General features: G+C 31.1%; 2 protein-coding genes and 1 long non-coding RNA gene across 3 annotated transcripts; all 3 read left to right on the top strand.

Moving 5' to 3' along the window:
* The first annotated feature begins 131 nt into the window (after positions 1 to 131).
* LOC114376664 (mitogen-activated protein kinase kinase kinase 5-like) lies at positions 132 to 4213 on the top strand. The gene is made up of 11 exons (XM_028334873.1): positions 132 to 169; positions 292 to 888; positions 993 to 1080; positions 1281 to 1343; positions 1440 to 1603; positions 1758 to 1833; positions 2310 to 2369; positions 2453 to 2578; positions 3129 to 3338; positions 3420 to 3514; positions 3662 to 4213. Exons 1-10 carry the CDS (start codon positions 132 to 134, stop codon positions 3495 to 3497), a joined length of 1500 nt encoding a protein of 499 aa, XP_028190674.1. The 3' UTR covers positions 3498 to 3514; positions 3662 to 4213.
* A 1860-nt stretch (positions 4214 to 6073) lies between these two features.
* On the top strand, positions 6074 to 6720 carry LOC114375557. Its single transcript, XR_003658784.1, has 2 exons — positions 6074 to 6365; positions 6460 to 6720. It is a non-coding gene; the product is annotated as an uncharacterized LOC114375557 (long non-coding RNA).
* Positions 6721 to 10804: 4084 nt separating this feature from the next.
* Positions 10805 to 12640, top strand: LOC114374594 (peroxidase 10-like). The gene is made up of 4 exons (XM_028332255.1): positions 10805 to 11090; positions 11189 to 11380; positions 11755 to 11917; positions 12025 to 12640. Exons 1-4 carry the CDS (start codon positions 10872 to 10874, stop codon positions 12432 to 12434), a joined length of 984 nt encoding a protein of 327 aa, XP_028188056.1. The 5' UTR covers positions 10805 to 10871; the 3' UTR covers positions 12435 to 12640.
* Positions 12641 to 19493: the final 6853 nt, after the last annotated feature.

Genomic DNA, 19493 nt, shown 5'->3' with positions numbered 1-19493 from the left:
CGACAAAGAAATAAATTAAGAGAGAAATATAGATCTAAAAAAGTAATATGATACTACATTAATTAGAAGAGAGACAAAAAAAAAATGTATATATATATATATATATATATATTTGTAATACAGAGGTATTTATGAATATTAGGATTGGTGTGGGAGGATTTGGTAGCTTGTACAAGGTTTTGAGTTAATTTATTTGAAAAGAGTATGTTTATTTCAAGGGCCATAAAGCTTTATTGTTGGTTTGAAATTATAATTTTATTGGGTGATTGGTGGGTGGATTTGTGTGTACAGTGTTTTTGCGAGGCAAGAGGCAGTGAAAAGTGTGGAGCAGGCGGAGACAAGCAGTCAAGGAGATGGGTGCTGGTTCCCTGCAAGAAGTGCTCCAACGAGTCCTTTCGCCAGTCCGAAAACTTGCATTAAGAAAAACGATGATTTTGTTCCATACCATTACGTCTCACCCAAAGGAAACCAGTTCTGGTCAGCACCAGAGATGCCCACATTCGACACTTCCCACCCACCTCCCGCTTTCTTTGATTTATCAGCATTACGCACCGATAAAATTCTTTCTCCCCACCAAAGCCCACCCGGAAAAAGCCTCGCTGCCCCACATCCAAAAAGCCCAACTGGCCCTTCTTCTTCTCTATCCATCCCCCCCAGGTTATCCCTTGACACCTCCATAGCACGTCGTGAAACCAATGCTCTTCTCACTGTTCACCCCTTACCTTTGCCTCCTTGGGCTGGGCCTGGGGCCCCCATGCTTTCCCCATCTTCTTCTACCTTTTCCCCTCCCTTGGCTAAGACTGAACCCATGCCCATGAAAAACCAGTGGCAAAAAGGGAAACTTCTTGGCCGTGGTACTTTTGGAACTGTTTATGCTGCCACCAATAGGTATGCTATGTTATCTAGTACAAGTTTCATAAGCATTAATGCTATTTCCATTCTCTCTTTCTTGGAATTGAAGCTCATTTAGGACTCCTTTTTTTTCCTCACAGAAAAACTGGAGCATTGTGTGCAATGAAGGAAGCGGAAATATTTTCTGATGATCCAAAGTCTGCAGAGTGCATAAAGCAGTTAGAGCAGGTTATTCATCTCAATAGTTAATGGAGTATATACAACTGTTTATTTATTAACTGTGTAAAATACACTAACTTCCATGTTGTATTTTTAATTAAGATTGTCTCACCTTAGCTATATGAAGTGTTTTATTTACCCAAAATTATTTCCTTTCTATAATTCACTTTATACATCCTCATTACCAATTTCTACCTTTTTTTTTCCAGGAAATTAAAGTTCTTAGCCATCTGCAACATCCAAACATTGTGCAGTATTATGGTAGCGAAATAGTAAGGAAGAATTCCTATTCATGGTGATTAGTTGCCTAAAATTATTCATTATTTATAGAACTTCTTACTAATATCTTTGGGTTGTGTTTTAACTAGGTAGAAGACAGGTTTTATATTTATTTGGAATATGTCCATCCCGGTTCAATGAATAAATATGTTCGTGAACATTGTGGTGCAATAACAGAATGTGTTGTTCGGAATTTCACGCGCCATATTCTATCAGGCTTGGCTTACTTGCATAGCAAAAAAACAATTCATAGGTACTGTTCACGTGCATGAGAAATATCTACCAGATATTTGCGTAACCATTATAAAAATTATTAGTTTTTTTTTCATTCTTTCAGATATTACTAATTCAATTTGGAACTAGAACATCTGATGTCATTATCTTTTTCATTTGTTGCATGTGTGCAGGGACATCAAAGGAGCTAACTTGCTAGTTGATTCTGCTGGTGTTGTTAAGCTTGCTGACTTTGGGATGGCCAAGCACGTGAGTTGTAGAATTCCCCTTCTAAAGATAATCATATTCATATCCCGAGAGAGAATGGTTCTCTCGTTGTACTACTATTTTGGATTTCTACGTATGATCAATATGATTATCTTTTCACTGTTAAAAAGATTCCTGAGGGAATTTGCATTACAAAATGCAGGCACTAAGTTACAAGTACCAAATTTTTTGTTTTGGAAATTTCTTATCTTAGAATTTTATTTACCCATTACAGCCATTGCGGAATATCGGGTACATCTGCTAATTTCTATTGGCTGAATATGTATCTTGTGCTTTAGTGCTTACTTGTAAATTTGTGACATGTACAAAAGTGGTGTGTCTCCAAGTTCTATATATGCATGCGTTATATAATTTGAATTTTTTTATGACATATATATAATTATGGTTTCTCCAATATACCATTGCCACTAGTAGCTTTTGTGTCCCCAATAATACTTTTGGGATGTCTATGTCCACAGCTAACTGGACATGTTGCAGATCTTTCTTTGAAGGGAAGTCCATATTGGATGGCTCCAGAGGTATATACTAATTAAGTTTATAACTCTATTACTCCACGATGTCTCATGCGTTCTCTATAGACACTTATTCCTCATACATGCAGCTTTTTCAAGCGGTTGTGCAAAAAGATAACAGCTCTGACCTTGCTTTCGCTGTTGATATTTGGAGTTTGGGTTGTACAATTATTGAAATGTTCACGGGGAAGCCTCCTTGGAGTGAGTACGAAGGAGTAAGTACCTGCAAACAAAATTTCTTGTCTTTTATCAGTCTGCTATTCAGGGCACTTCAGCCTCGTGTAACATAATTATAATTCTCTTTCTAATAGACTCTCTTCTGATATTGGTTAAAATTTATTTGAATTCCACTAGTTTAAAAGGAGATGCACCAAATGAGAAATGAGTCTCATTTAGTGAGACCTACATCAATTTCACCAAATAAAAGAGTGTGTCAAAAGGTGTTAGAGAATATAATGTTATTATTTCCTTCTCAATATTGGTATAAGAACCCCAATATTCATTAAAAGAACATTCTTGATTGTTTCAATAACTTCATATCTAGACATGGTTATACAAGCTTAAGTGAGATGCTGAAGTTTTCTAATGGATATTATAATGCACATAAACTTTTTATATTGCTAAAGTTTGGTTTAACAACCAGCTTAAAGCATATTTATACAATTTTTTTCGTTTGTTACAGCTTGTGGATTCAGTATAGATGCTATATGTATACATGTCCAATTCATTTTCTAACTAGGGGTGAATTCTCATCTAATTATGCAGGCCGCAGCTATGTTTAAGGTTATGAAGGATACCCCTCCTATACCAGAAACATTGTCAGCAGAGGGTAAAGATTTCCTAAGACTTTGCTTTATAAGAAATCCAGCAGAGCGACCAACTGCTTCAATGTTATTAGAACATCGATTTCTGAAAAACTTGCAACAGCCAGATGTTTCATCTTCCATGCAGCTGTATAATGGAACAAACTTGATGGTAATATAAATGTTGTGACTCTTATACAGTAGTATTTGTCATATTATGGTATTTGGTATTAAATTCATCTAATGTTGGCAGGATATCCATAGTCCCAGTGAGTTGTCTGAAAATAAACTTGATCAAATTTCTATTCAAAGTGCACATATTCCTAAATGAAAATTGGTCACTGAGAGGTGAGAATTTCTCACTATTTCTTCCATAGATTAGGCAAATATCTTCCTGCATATTTCATTTTAAACAATGAATTCATGATCCATCCATTTCATGTGCTGAGATTAGGCAAATATTTAATATCTAACAAAATAACTTCTATCTGACAGTGGCATTGCAGTGCCCTTCTCGCTCTACTATTGAAGTACTTCCTTTCCTCACTCTCTAAGTCTAAAAACTCGCCTGCAACACTCTCAATGAGATTTCTTTGTCTCTGTCAAATATGGCAATAGCAAAAAATGGTATTTAATTTGAAATGATTGCGCTGGGAGAAGTTCTCACACATTATGCCAATGGCTTGAGTTCATACGGACTTTGTTTTAGGTGACTTGCACTTGCACTTGCACCTGGAGATGTTGCAGGTTGTTTCCCGGAATCATCATTGATGCCCCTTTAAGTGACAGGCTTGTTCACTGTGGAGTTTACCGCACGAGAATATAGAAGCAGATTTTGTATAATATTAGAGTGATCCAGCAGCCACACGAGTCCAGTACAAAAAATTAACGACAATAACATCATTCTTTTTTCCATTAGATTGGTTCATTATTCGTTACACACTGATCGAATAACAACATTGTATTTCGTTTTTTAACAAAATTTCCGTATAAGAAAACCTAATGACACATGTAATTAGGTTTTCAATTTTCATGCATATAATGTTAAACTGAATTAGATTAACCAGGGGTTTACTTTTCTAGCTGAATTGTTTGAACAAAATGTATGAGTAGATATAAGTTCCTTAGGCTACAATTCAATTAGATTATATTGATCCCTGTTTTAAATGAGGCAAGAAATAAAAAATGGCTAATAATAAATTGAAAAAAACTGAAACTTTCCTTTCAAATAACTGTTACTACAACAAATAATCCTTAGCAACATTTTTTTGTCAAACACTTATTAAAAATATTATATAGATATAGGCTATATATAATATTTAATAAAATATCACGAAAATATATTAGTAATTTTATTTATATTTGATAATATTTTTTAAATGTTACAAAAAGCTTGTAGCAACATTTTTAATAAGTATTAGAAAAAAAATGTTACTAAAAGTCTTATGTGCAATAATGTGTGATAATCAATAGACATGTGTAAATCTTCAATAAGAATTTTTTTTTATTGTTAAAACTAATGGTGAATAAATCTTCAATATTTGTGGTTTCAGATATTCTTATAATTTTTTAGTTATAAAATAAAGAAAATATCTCTTATATTGTTCAAATATTAGGAGATTTCTAGAGAAGATAAATGTGTTTGATAAAATATTTTAGTTAGTTTTTATATTTTTTTATTTGGTATTTTAAAAAACATACGAAATATTTATGATTTAATAAAATAGAGTTTTAACTTTTAGCTACAATTAACTTTTCAATTTTCATTGATTTTCTAGCTAATTTTGTCTAATAGACATTTAAAAAAAGCATAATAAATAGGTATATTCAATGACGATTGTTCCCACTAGAAAGTATAATGTATTCTTAATCAAATCTACTTGTAATGTCAAATATTTCACGTCATAAATGGCTATTTCGGTATAAAAAAGAAAGTTTACCTAAGCAATATCTTCGATAGTTCCACAAATATACCTACACATATATCTGATCAAAGATTTTTTTTAAAAATCAATATAAGATTTTCGTCCCTTGAAGCCAAAGTATTTTAAGAATTACATGCCCTTCATTCCCTGTTTTGCGGCCTCTTGTTCAGCAGATTGTGGGATCATTATTTGGTCATAACATCAAAAGTCAAAACCACAAACTACTAGGTTTGTTTTCTCCAAATTAGTGCAACAATTTAGTAATTTATTCCTTTTTTTTTTTGGAAAATCCTATTTGTTACGCAAGCAGATTTCATAATAAGTGCACAAGTTATTCCCATAAATTTTCCTATTACATATTTTTAAATATTTTTAATCAATATTTATTTTAAAAAATCACCACCATCCATTTTTACATTCGCGTATAATTGTGATTTTTCTTTTGTAACAATTAACATATTCCCTCTGTCATGTTGATAGGCATTTGTATTAAGCTATACTAGAATGCGATTCCTCTTATGAGAAATCTGAAATCTAAATATAGACCATTAAATCATATTAAATGACTAAGACTAAAAAAATGCTCATTTTTAGGTGATTATCAATATATGATTTTGTGTTAAAAAAATCAATATATGATTGTATAATCCGAATTTAAAGGTTTCATTTATCATCATAATAAAATATTTTCATGAGAGTAGCCCCAGCTATATTATATGTCTATTTTTTTTTTACTGGAAAAGATCTCATATATGTGTCTATTCTTTTAAATATTACTAAAGTAAATTTTAAGTCATAAAACATAACTTAAATTCATATGTTTAAATGAATTTCACTTTCCAATTTGACATTAAAATAATGTATTTCATATAACATGTAAAATTGACTCTACGTACCTCTCTAAACTGGACAGACACTAATATTCTCTTAATAAACATTTTAAAAAACAGAATTAAGTAGTAAATATTAATAACACTGTATTTGTCTGGTACTATATCATAGAAATGGATTTGGGCTTGGGCATATCATTGATTAAGAATGGCATTTGATTCTTTTGTCTTTTGTAACGGCGTGACCTGGTGACAAATAGGCGTGTTCACGTGCATTTATTTCACTTTCTGTGTCCAACTTTACTTGTCAATATTCCATTAGTGCCAGAGAGAGAGAGAGAAGGTGAATTGAGCCATGGAACCTCCTCCATCACAATCCATTGAAATTTCTGGCCACGGATACCAAGCTGGGGATGATACACAAGACAAGGTCATCAATGAATGGTATTCTTCTTTTTCTTTATAAAATTTGATGTGATGTGAGATATAATATGTCTGATTATTGAAATACTTTAACTTTTGTTTTCTGGATATGTAGTTGCTCTTGTTGCTATGACTGTACACAGGGTCTCTTCGATTTCTTGTGCTGCAACTTTTGTTAGAAGTCTTTAGATTAAATTTCAGTGTTATTACTTAATACCAGCAATATGTAAAGTCATTGGGACATAGGTATATCGAGAAGTTCTTTTCCCATCCCCTTTATTACCATAGAATTGATGGATGATCAGAATTAACTAAGAAAAAGTTGTGATTTTTAGTTATTGTGACTTTTAGTATGAATATTCTTCGTTTCTCTGTCTTTTGGGATGCCTTTACTTTACCAACTGAATTTGAGTTTGATACTATCCAAACCGCGTTGGGAATTTCAGTAATTTTTTTACTAGCAGAGGACCCTTTTACCAAAAAGTAAAGTGGGCCTGCAAAACTCCTTTTCTCCTTTTACATGTTTGATGAATGAAGTTATTTTATCTGAATCACAATACGCTTTCTGGATAGTAAAAATGAACAAGTACCAAATACTCAAATAGTATAATATTAACTGTAACAATTGTTCATGGTGCTAGTGGGATTCAAGTAATGTAATTCCAAACAAATTTTTGAACTATATTCGAAGAATTAATCGGTTCACTGTAACATTTATGAATAATGGGCATTTGACGCTAAAAGAAAAGAAAAAAAAAAACATTCTCAAAGCGAATTGTGTAAAACATTTTGAATTCAGTTGTGATGCAATCTGTCAGAATGAGACCAGTTCTTATGTTTTGGGCTGAATAAGACCTACACTTCATAGTTTATTAGGCTTGGCTAAGGAGATGCTGATTCTATAATGACAAGGAACGCGTTTTGCATGTTAAGGTGTGAGGATCCTTGAAAGCGAATAAGCATATCCTTGAATTTAATTATTGGGAGTTAAGTAAAACAAAGGGATTATGTGATAAAGTATTAGAAAAAAAAATACATGACTTTAATAAATGTTATTAAATATATTTATACATCACCACCGAATATGAAAATCAAACTGATATGAAATTATTGAAACTTAACTAAAATTTTTGAGTTGAAATTATATATATATATAATTTTTAATATGCGTCAAATATTCATATTTAAAATCTTGTCCCTTAAATTTTACTTAGGAATCTACGGATGATGTGTAGCTAAAAAATTATTATTCTGGAAAGGCGTAAGTATATTTTTTATTCTTAATAAATAATTGATGTTTGTGTTTGTTTCTTAATAATTCTTTGTTTTGTGTTGAATTTAATAAAACAAAATTTTTGTTTTTTCTCTCTAATAAATTATGAAATTTTGTGTTTGTTTCCTTATAATTTTTTTCATTTGTTATTTGTTGAGTCTAAAAAAATTATTAATTTATTAAAGAATAAATGTAAAATTCATTAATTTATCAAAGACTAAAATGAAATATTAAGGACCAACAACAAAATTGTTATGTTAGTAGAGGTTGGGTGCAAAGCAAAATTTATTAAGAAACAAATAAAAAATTAAATATTTATTAGGGATCAAAAACATATTTAAGTGTTGAGTAAAAAAAATGTTATGGAAGCAATTATTGAAAATTGAAATAAACATAATGTTCAAGTGCAACAAAATCTTTTGATAACAAGGGAAGTTTGTTTCGTAAAATCTTTTTTCATTGTTAAGAATATTATTTCTAGAAATATAATATGAAAATATTATTCATGGATATTTTAAGAAAATATGTTTGATTATATTTCAATATTCTTGAGAATATCTTTTAAAATTAAAAACAATTCAAATGAAAAATACATAAAAAAATTAATAATATTTTAGGAAATAATTTTCCTTATTCCCGTGAGAATATGTCATTCTCATCTCTCATCATCATGGAAATAAAAATGTAAAAAATTATGATAAATTTATAATAAACATGGGTATATAATATTTCCATATTAAATTCTCATGAATGAACTTTTATTACGTGAAACAAGGCATTCTAAGAGAGTGGAATATTCCCTTGTGCTTGTGTGTAAAAGGGAATTTATAAAAATATAGACGAGTTTGTTGAAATAAATATTTATTTTACAATAAATATTTATTTTAATAAAATAAATATTTTTTTTGTTTTTTTAGTGTATTTATTTAAACAACTTCTGCTTAAGAAATTTAATTATTTTCTATCTATTTTAAGAAACAAATCCCATCTGTTTTATAAATAAAAACTTATATAAAAATTATTTTAAAGCTTTTGTATAATTTAAACGAACTCATTCATGATTGATAAAGATTATATACCAAAAAAATGTAACAAAAAATAAAGAATAGAAGACGGACCGTCAAGGGGCAGGCTATGAGCTGAATGTGGACTATCGACTATTGATATTCAATTTAATTAAAGGGACATCCATTCTATAAACCCCACTATTCTTCACTGGAATCCAGGTCGGAAATCAAAGATTAAAATTTCTTTTTTTAAGTGCGTCCACGATAATAAGGCGATTGGTCTAATCCAATTTAGTATCATTATCTAGTATTTTGCGTGCATGAGTTGATTAATTTATTTTATGTCAATTAGTTCAACTCGCAAGGATTATCAAACTTTGTTTTTTCAAGTGCATGGTATATATGTTTTAATTCCCCGTTGGTGAACATCCATCAAGATATCTTTGGATATTTAATGGTGAATGTATTAAAATAGATGGATAAAGCAAATTGAAGTCTAACAAAATGAAATAGAAATATATAATAGAGTTAATATTTCAATATGCTCTATCAAGCTCAAAGAGAGGAGAGTGATTACATACATATCTCGCAATTAAAGAGACTGAGGTGATCTTCCAATGGTGATTTCCTGTGCTCTGTATCAGTAGGGTATACTTGCAATGAGTTTAGCACTTAAGTCGTGGATTAGGGAAAAGAGGAAAACATATATTTATTATGTTAAACTTAACTTATTTTAAGAGCATATTTATCAGTAAGGTTTTATTGTTAAACAACCTGCTTGTGGAGTTGCACGATTGGTAATGAAGTGGCAGACAAAGAGAGTGAGGGAGAGAGTTGTTTCTATAAGCAACTGCCATATCACACAATCATCCATACATACAATTTGCAAGTGAAATAAAATTCTACAATCCAATAGCGTTTCAGAGATAAAAGTGCTCTAATTAAAAAATATTACGTTTGACTAGCTTAAACTAATTAAACAACATATATATCTCACATAATAGCAGTTACGTGAACTTGATCATGTCATTTCCCACAGAATGCATGGTTATTATTTCCTGTTTTGCTAGCTTTTATCATGACTGTACACACATAGTCCACCACATGACACACACAGTCAAATGTAACGCACTTTCGGTATATATCTATGATTTCTGCCTTCAAAATTCTCCTCCTATTCCCTCAATGCATACGACTTATCCTCAAAGTGCAAACTTCGCAGTGTTGGGACAAGTAGGAAAAAAGAAAACAAGACACACAGAGCACGCTGATAGTGATTATACTCTTTGTGGGAGAAGTATAAAGTCTCACACAATAGGTAAATAAAGACAAACATAAGTGTATATAAATATAGAGAGGTTAGGTCTAATTAGTTTGCATTTTTTGGACGATATAGCTCCTATGCTTGATACAAATTCATTCCAATTTACACAAACTCCGTTGGACCTGTGTGAAAATTCTAACATAGTATCCGAGACTAATAACAGTTCATAACAATCCTACCAAAATAAATTAAAAAGAAAAGAAAAAAAAGACTCAAAGTCTCAAGAAGCACAAGCTTAGACAAATTAAAAAAAGAACAATATGAAAAACAAGCCCAGGCAATAAAAAAGTAGCTACAACCTAACTAAAAAAAAGTAGTCCAAGGCTAAGATGGTACCTAAGTTACAACTGGGCAATAAACAAACCAACCTAATTAGACTTAAAGAAGTGTTAGAGAACTATAAAGTCACATATCGGTTAATAAAGACAATCAAAAGTCTCTATATTCCTCTCGTGCTTGATACTATTTTAGTATAGTCCACACTCACTCTGTATTGGACTTGTGTGAAAATTTGAACCCTTGCAAGGCCCCTATTTTCTTCATAGGGAGACGTAATGTGTCAACTATGCAGTGTACTTTATTGAATGTAGTCTTAAAGCTGTAAATTTTTTTTATCAGATATATATCATACTACATCATCTTGCCACTTAGAGCAATTGTTAACTTCATGAAGTGGGTCTACGCAAGTTCTTCACTCCATTAACGACTTGTTACACCAAAACAAAAATAGCAGACAATTTGGATTTGTACCAAACTAGAGTGATAGGGACATGGATAGTGGCTCTGCCACTCTCCAATAATACCAAGATAGTAAATGTTTTATTTTTTCCTATAAATGGTTTTAGTTTACAGCTTATTGTCACAAGCAATTCCAATTGAGTTGTTAGCTAATTTCTCTCGTTGTCATATTCTAGTTTCAACTTATGGAGTTTACCTCTAATAATATGCTTCCTTTTGTTTCAATGTTTTGGCTTGTGTTCCTAAGTCCTTTAGTGAACTGTCAACTTTATTATAATTTCTATGACTCAACTTGTCCAAACCTGACCGGAATTGTTCGATCCAACGTGTGGTCAGCTATGGCCAAGGATGCAAGAATTGCTGCTTCTCTCTTGCGCCTTCATTTCCATGATTGTTTTGTCATTGTAAATATATAAGCTGTCTCAATTTTAGTTATTCTTTTAGTTGGGATAATTTTATAGATTTTTTACATGTGCTGCTTCTTTCATTTTTTGTTACAAAGGGATGTGATGCATCTGTGCTACTTGATGATACGGGCACTTTAAAGGGGGAGAAAAACGCACTGCCTAATAAAAATTCACTCAGAGGATTTGAGGTCATTGACACAATCAAGTCTGCATTGGAGAAGGCTTGTCCATCCACTGTGTCATGTGCTGATATACTTGCTCTAGCGGCAAGAGAAGCTGTTAATCTTGTAAGACACCAATTTTTAACTATTTGGAATATAGTATTTAATATATGATATTAGAAATGCATGGATGCAGTTGCAACAACTTTCCTGTTTATCGTTTAAAACGTTCTATTTTGATCCTATAGTTAGAATTATTTTTACCTTTTAGTTCTACCCGTCTAATGAATGTGACACAACTCATGTAATTTGCATTCATCTCAAACAACATTAGACGGGACTAAAAGATAAAGAGGGGTAATTGTAGAGATCAAATGATAGAGTAATTAAACAAACAAAAAAAATATTTAATAGTTGGTTATTTGATTTTGGTCATAGTTTAATCATATTGAATGTATACATCAAATCAAACATATTAAAACCTTTGGTAATATTTTCAGAGTAAAGGTACATTTTGGTATGTGCCTCTGGGTCGTAGAGATGGTACAACAGCAAGTGAGAGCGAGGCAAATAACTTGCCATCACCCTTTGAACCTATAGAAAACATTACCGCCAAGTTTATATCCAAGGGTCTTGAAAAGAAGGATGTGGCAGTACTCTCAGGTTGGCTAATTAATACTTCCTTCACATTTATATTATATGCTTCAGTCTTGCAGGCTAATCATAAGACCAAGTTTACAAATATTCATGTCTATGTAACGAATGTATAGGTGCACACACTCTTGGCTTTGCTCAATGCTTCACGTTCAAGCCTAGGCTCTTCGACTTTGGTGGCTCTGGTAAATCTGATCCAGCACTTGATGTTTCACTCCTACAAAATTTAGTGAAACTGTGTCCAAATCAAGCTGACTCTGACACCAATTTGGCTCCCTTGGATCCCGTCACCACCAACACATTTGATAACATGTATTACAAAAACATTGTGAACAATTCGGGGCTGCTTCAGTCAGACCAGGCTCTTTTGGGTGACAGCACCACTGCTTCACTGGTCAACACGTATAGCAAGTGGCCTCTTATGTTCTTCAGAGACTTTGGAATATCTATGGAGAAAATGGGTCGCATAGGTGTACTCACAGGATCACAGGGGCAAATAAGAACAAACTGTAGGGCTGTTAACTAGATATATATCCGGCCATTTGCATTTGCTCTTTGTTGGCTTTTAGAAAACTTTGCAGAATGCAGACTTCTATTATATAAATGTATAATAATATGCTAGGGCCTAGGAGCATGTTTGTGTGTTTCGATAATTAATGGATGCAACTAGATTTAATTATCAAATACTGTATTTTTCTTTCTGTCGTGAAAAAGTTAAGTTTAAAGAAAAAATACCTCCTCTTATAAATCTCTCACTGATGTACAAATATTATTGTTACAACGTTATTATTTGACAGCAGAACCTAAAATAAATAAAAAAATCTGAGACTAAAATAAAAACATAAAGAATTAAAATAAAAAATATAGCAAAAAATTATGAGTAAATTGCACAGAATTCCTAAGATTATCTCATATTACACTATGATACTTTTCTATTTTATAACGATACTTTGAGCCTCTTCTTGAGTTGGTATGATATTTTTTTTATGGCCAGGAGGGTATTCAATGTAATAAAGGCTCAAAGATTAATAGTCTGTTTGGATGAAACAATTTAATAGGAGAATTCATTATTTTTTAAAGAATTTAAAATGATTCATGATAAAATAACTTGTTTGGATAGAATATTTGAAAAGAGATTTAATTTTTGATATTTTTATGAATAATTTTAATTGACTAAAACAGAGAGATTTCAAATTCTCTCAAAAAATATAGAATTTGAAATTCTTTTTTTGGATATGTTCACTCTAACTCACGTTTTTGCTCACGACTCTTTTTCGCTCAACACTCACAACTACGGGTGACTAAAGTTTTTACGGCCGATATCGACATAAGTTGTTTTTCACTGACGTTGGCCGATGTTATTTCGGTCAGAATTTTTTTGTATGATGTCAACCAAAACTATTTTTTGTTGATATCGGCTAAGTTTTTTTTAGATGATGTTGGTTAGGGTTATTTTCTCATTGACATCAGTCATGGGAAAATTTTGCTAACGTCAGCCAAGGATTTTTTGGGTCGTTATCATCCAGGTTTTTTCAGTTGATGTTGATCAATTATTTGTTTGGTTGACGTTGGCTAGATTTTTTCTATTGACATTGGTCATGACTAACTTTTGAGTAAACACCAGTTAGGATTTTTCAATCGACGTCAGTTAGGTTTTTTCAGTCAACATTAGTCAAAGCTATTTTTTAGTCAATATTGGCTAGGGTTATTTTTTAGCTGATGTTAGCTAGGATGTTTTGACTGATGTCAACTAAATTTTCTTAGCCGACGTCGGTTAAGATTTTTTTGCTGATATCGACTAGGATTTTGTATCTGACATCAACCAGAGTTATTTCTTAACCACATTAACTAGGTTTTTTTGTTGATGTTGACTAGGGTTTTTTCTACTAATACTAGCTAGGTATTTTTGATCGACATCGGACATGACTATTTTTAGTCGACATCAACTAGGTTCTTACAATCGACATCCACTAGAATTTTTTTGGTTGGCATCGGTCAGAGCTATTTTTTAGCCAACATCAGCCAAGGCTATTTTATAGCCGATGTTGAGTAGGATTTTTTGTCCGACATTGGTCAGGGCTATTTTTGAGCCGACATCGGATAAGTTCTATTGGTTGACATCGACCAAGCTATCTTGTAGTCAATATTGGATAGATTTTTTTGTCAACGTCTGCTAGGATTTTGTAGGCCGACGTTGGCTAAAAATAGTCTTGGTCAATGTCATTCGAAAAAGACCTTAGCCGGTATTATCCAAACAAACCCTAGCCGACGTTGGTAAAAAAATCTAGCCAACATCAACTTAAAAATAGACTTAACCAACGTTAGCCAAAAAATAGCCCCAACTGACATCAGCTGACAAATATTCCCGACATACTTTGACAAAAAAAATTCTATTTGACGTTGACTAAAAAATAGTCTTGGTTGATGTCGTTTTAAAAACATCACTGGTTGTGGTTAGACAAAACAACCCTAATTAAAATTATCAATATTTTGTATTTATAAACCCGCGTAAGCGTTTTCACTCAGCGCATGCCCCTCCGGATAGAAAAGAAAGCCACGAATCATATGTCTTCTTTCAAAGACTACTTGCGGGGAATATCCGTCCGCCACAAGTGCGGCCTCTATGTGCCTTTCGATTGCAAGTTGACTCCGGAATTATTAAAAATTGAAAATATTTTTTAATTAATATTTCAAAATTAGATTGTGTTTATTTTCTATAAAGTTTAATATTAAAATTTTATCTATTTAAAATGTAAAATTGAAGTTTTGCATATAGAAGAAATTAAATTGCCCTATCTAAATAAAGAATTTAAAATGAAAGAAATTTGAATTGATTTATTCAAACAAAACATTTGAAAAATAAAAAAAAATTAAAATCAAAGCAATTCAAATTCTAAATATTTTAAATTCTTTGAAATTTTAAAATTTCTTATCCAAATACAAGATAAAAGATTTTCGGTAGGATTCAAAATCGGAGAAGTATGGAATATAATAAAGGCAAATTTCAAGAGGAGTGGCTTAATTTTCTCAAAGGTCATTTAAGCCTAAATATAACATAGTTGTATTAAGGATAGTTCAATAACTTGTGGTGCACCAAAATAAATAATGAGTTGCTTTAAAGAATTACCTCTGATTTTTTAGGTTGTTCCCCGTTATTTTTTTTTATCAAATGAGGGCCATAACAGCAAATTAACTATTGCATATCCATTGGGAGGGTAAGCCCATACAATAATAATCACACCCAGAGAAAAACATGGGTTCCAACCCAGATGTCACGGGCAGCATTGGCCAACCAATCGACAACGAAAGGGCTACATCTCCCTTGTTCCTACTTTTGTTTCCTTTAAACTTCGGTACGATGCATCCTCTATGATCCATCGGACTCGAGCTAGTTTCCTTTCTTCTTTTTTGTTCCTACTTTTGTTTTACCCAGTATTAAATTAAAAACAAAGCCTTTGATGCATATGTAGTGTTTTTTAATACATTGAATTATTGGTATGTTGTAGCTCAAAAGTTAAATTCCTATTTAAGATATTTTCTGTCCCGGCCTATAGAATTAAACTCACATGTGATTTTACTTACTTTTGTGAATTTCTGACGCTGATTTATCACATGAAGGAATTGGAATTAATCGGATGAATACAAACAAAGAACTAATCTTCATTTCGCTTTCTATCTTTTCTTTACCTGCAGTTTCAAATTAATACACATTTCTTATGTTTTGGTTAGGGTAGGAATGAAGGAAAATGACCCTGACAAAGAAAGATAGATAGAAAAAATGGGCGAATATTTGTTTTTTTTTTCTTTTCTTGTTTGTTGGGGACAAGGAGGGTAAGCATGCGCATCAATAGTGGGGCTCTCTGATATGAAAATTCTGAGGTAGGTAGTCATCAATGCGTGAACCACCATGTCTTCTTCGTGCATGTTCAGCCTTTTTTTCTCACTCTCCCCATCATCATCACTACTTTCCGTTGAGGTTCCCTCTTTGACTTTCATTAAAAACTCCTTCGTGTTTCGATTCTTAGTAACATGATTACCAAACCCTTTTACTTACATGCCTCATTATTGTTTGAGGAAGTCAAACTTTCCATTGTAAATCGAATTAAACTTTAAAATTGTTTGATGCTATCCTCTCTAGACAAGTTAAACCATGTCACGAAAACGAAGAATTTGAACTTTGACAAAGTATAAAATGCATCTGAGTTTAATTTATGATGTATTATCTAGCTAGGAATCAATTACCTTAACTTCCCTTTTATGGGCATACCAAAAATCACGGATTGGTGTGTGAATGTGAATATCTGAAGTACCGATTTGTTGCAACTTTCTTTCAAGTGTAATGAAGAAAGTGATTTTTGAACAATGCAATCAATTAGTGACAAGGAAACTAGCTATCAAAATGTTGCATTAATTAGGAATGATTTGTTTTATCCATTATGTGCATCTTAAGTCATATCACATCACGATAACTGGTCTCTATTTTGTCTGTGTTAAAAAAATGAATAATTAAACTCTTAAGACAAGAGGCAAATTCTGTCATTTGTGGAAGTTGTTGATTTTTGGACGGAAGTTCTTAACACTATTCTATCCAATTTGAATTTTATCAAGATACTATAGTTCGTTTGTTTTTCTTTTTTTTGCTCGACTCCTACTTATTTCCAAAACACTGGCATACAAGGAGTGCCAATAATTACCACAGGATTTGGCGCCAAATGCCTAGCCCATTTCAGGAAGTCATCATGTCAGCTTCCAGCATCATCAATATAAAACACAAGTCAAAACAAGAAATCAAGTGCAGCAAATAACATAATCATAATAATGGACAGGATTTTAGAATTAAGTATGATAGTGTACTGTATGTGTGTTTCTAAATATATACTAGTATATGACAATTGTGTTTCAAGTGAGTCCAACTTAAATGATTCTATTCAACATAAAACACTAAAATAATCTTAATTTGGATGCCAAATACTCTAATTATATATATATATATATATATATATATATATATATATATATATATATATATATATATATATATTCTTAACTAAGTTTATTTCCTGTTACAACATTGCTGAGGTGATTATCAGAAGGTAACTTGTCGCTATTAAATTTCTAATAGAAGGAATTAATGATTAGATACAGTTGACTAAGTTTCTATAAATGACGCACAGTGTTACTTCATCTTTAATTAATCAACCTCTTAATTATACTAATATCAATTAACCTCCTGTAATGACTAATCAGTGGGTGCCAAGGGAATATAGCATATAATTCAGCAAAAATGATCAGGTGCCGATAAAGAAAGTAATACTACTAGGCTACTAGCTAGCTGAATCTGATCATCAAGTGCTGAAACATAAAATACGGGTCAGGATCAGAAGTGTGGGCTATGTACTTTTCTGCTTTTAAGGCGGCAAAGTAAAATGAAGTTGCAGAGGAACATTTTACGTACGTGGGGAGCTGAATCATGTTGATGGCGTAGTGAGTGGGCAGCAAGAACAACATAATGAATCTATATTAAGTCTTCGGATGAGGTTCCAATTCAAAACCAAGACAACAGAACACAAAATATAATGATCCTAATAATAATAGGACTAAACTTCAATTAGGTGTGATGTTTATTATCAATAATACTATGAGAGTGTGGACTGTGAGAATGGAATATAACAATAGTAAACAAGAAAAATGGAATAAAACTCCATTAATAATGTTCTAAAGACAATAATTAAAGACACCTTATCGTAAGAATCTCTCGAACAGTAGTCTCTTAATATCAGTTAAATTTGAAGAGACATGTAGAAGAACTTTGTAAGGACAATAATAATACATCTTTTTTTATTTGAAAGGCCAATAATAATACATCTTATATATCCTTCAACCATATGATAAATGCAATGTTACTTTTTGGTGTGTAAATAAGCTTCTTCCATGTTTTAATTTAAATTATCTCATACTTTAAGTTTATACATATCTTCGTATATAAATAAATTAGTTATTATGAACATTTTCATCATCAAATTTGTCATTAGTATTATAGATCTAGTTACAGTTGGTATTAGACTTAGTATTATAGATCTAGTTACAGTTGGTATTAGAGTCAAAGTCGCAAGAGAGGCTTAGATATTGATATTACTAGTGTTCACGACTTCTTAGTTTCGTATATTTTAATCTTTTTTGTGTTGAGTGTAGCACATGAAGGTGTTTAATCAGGTGTAGGTAAGCTTTCTCTATCTAGTGGTCCTGGTAGAAAATCTAGAAGGATGATAAATTTATTGGTTAGATAGATTAGGAATAAAGATAGTCGATATTGTCGTATAAAATTCAGAGCTAGATTTTTTTTAATGATAAATTCAGAGAAAGATTTTAAATTTATAGATTTTATTGATCTTATATTTAATAATAATAATAATAATAATAAATAATAATAATAATTTGATTATTTTAGTAAGGGTCACCTATTTTATATGAGAAACAATTTTACTTGAGTCAATTAAAGTAATTATGAATAATAAAATTCATCATTTAATAAATTATATCCCACGTTAATTTATGCGCTTGATGATAATAATAAGAGTTAATATGTTTTTGTTTTATGTAAATTAGTGCTTTTTATTTTGGTCCCAATAAGTTTTTTTTTTTAAATTATTCTTTATAAATTAAAGTTTTTTAATTTTGATTTCTGTAATTTTTATTATTATTTTTAATTCTTATAAGATTTTAATTTTTTCATTTATAGTCTTCATAAGTTTGCACTTACAGGAATCAATTTTTTTTTAAAAAAAACAAACTTACAAGAATTAAAAATAAATAAAATATCTTATAAAAATCAAAATCAAAAAAATACAAACTTATAAAAACTAAAATTAGAAAAACAAAACAACTAAAAAAACACTAAACTTAAAAAAAATATTTAAGCCTAATAATAAACCTAATGCGTAACCTTGTTTGATAACTTTTCTTTGTAATAAAGTAATGTTTATATTTGAAACTTTTGGAAGCATAAGTGGGATTGAATGGATTCTTCTGTTTGGGATTTATACTAAAAGGGTGATTCATTCCAAAGAATATCAGACACAAGACGACAAGATAGGTATAAATTTCATTGAAGATGTTAAGTTACACGAATGAAAGCGCTTATATGAGAAAAATCATATATATTGCATTGTTAGTAATTGTTCGAACTATTATTTTCTAAAATTTACTGATATAGTGTATTTGGTTACCTCGTTCAATAAATTTTGACCCCTAAAATTATGATAGAAAATAAAAAAAAAATTGAAGCAATTATTTGTTACTTTAAACTTGATTTTAGAAATGATTTTGACTGAAAGTTAATTCAAACACAAACTAAATTCATTAATACCATGCATGTCCTTCTTTGTATTTTTGTATGGAATATTGGTTTTTTTCACAGGAGGTAATTTTACTTAAATTGAACAACAAAATTTTCTTACCAAATATACATAATAAAATTTGTTTAACCAAAACATTCAAAGGAATGCTATAATAAAATTCCAAATTGATAAAATCAAGTAAAAAAAAGTTAAATCAGTGTAATTTTTTTTATTATACCATCTTATAA

Source organism: Glycine soja, chromosome 11 (genome assembly GCF_004193775.1).
Source record: "Glycine soja cultivar W05 chromosome 11, ASM419377v2, whole genome shotgun sequence".
NCBI classification, from domain to species: domain Eukaryota; kingdom Viridiplantae; phylum Streptophyta; class Magnoliopsida; order Fabales; family Fabaceae; genus Glycine; species Glycine soja.
This window is presented reverse-complemented; position numbering and strand designations above follow the sequence as displayed.

Excerpts from the sequence above, each read along its gene's own strand:
- LOC114376664 (XM_028334873.1), top strand. The coding sequence starts at position 132 with ATGAATATTAGGATTGGTGTGGGAGGATTTGGTAGCTT. Across the intron at positions 1,344-1,439 it reads AGTATTATGGTAGCGAAATA|GTAGAAGACAGGTTTTATAT; the intron begins GTAAGGAAGAAT and ends TGTTTTAACTAG. Across the intron at positions 3,339-3,419 it reads ATAATGGAACAAACTTGATG|GATATCCATAGTCCCAGTGA; the intron begins GTAATATAAATG and ends TAATGTTGGCAG.
- LOC114374594 (XM_028332255.1), top strand. The coding sequence starts at position 10,872 with ATGGAGTTTACCTCTAATAATATGCTTCCTTTTGTTTCAATGTTTTGG. Across the intron at positions 11,381-11,754 it reads CAAGAGAAGCTGTTAATCTT|AGTAAAGGTACATTTTGGTA; the intron begins GTAAGACACCAA and ends TAATATTTTCAG. Across the intron at positions 11,918-12,024 it reads GGATGTGGCAGTACTCTCAG|GTGCACACACTCTTGGCTTT; the intron begins GTTGGCTAATTA and ends ACGAATGTATAG.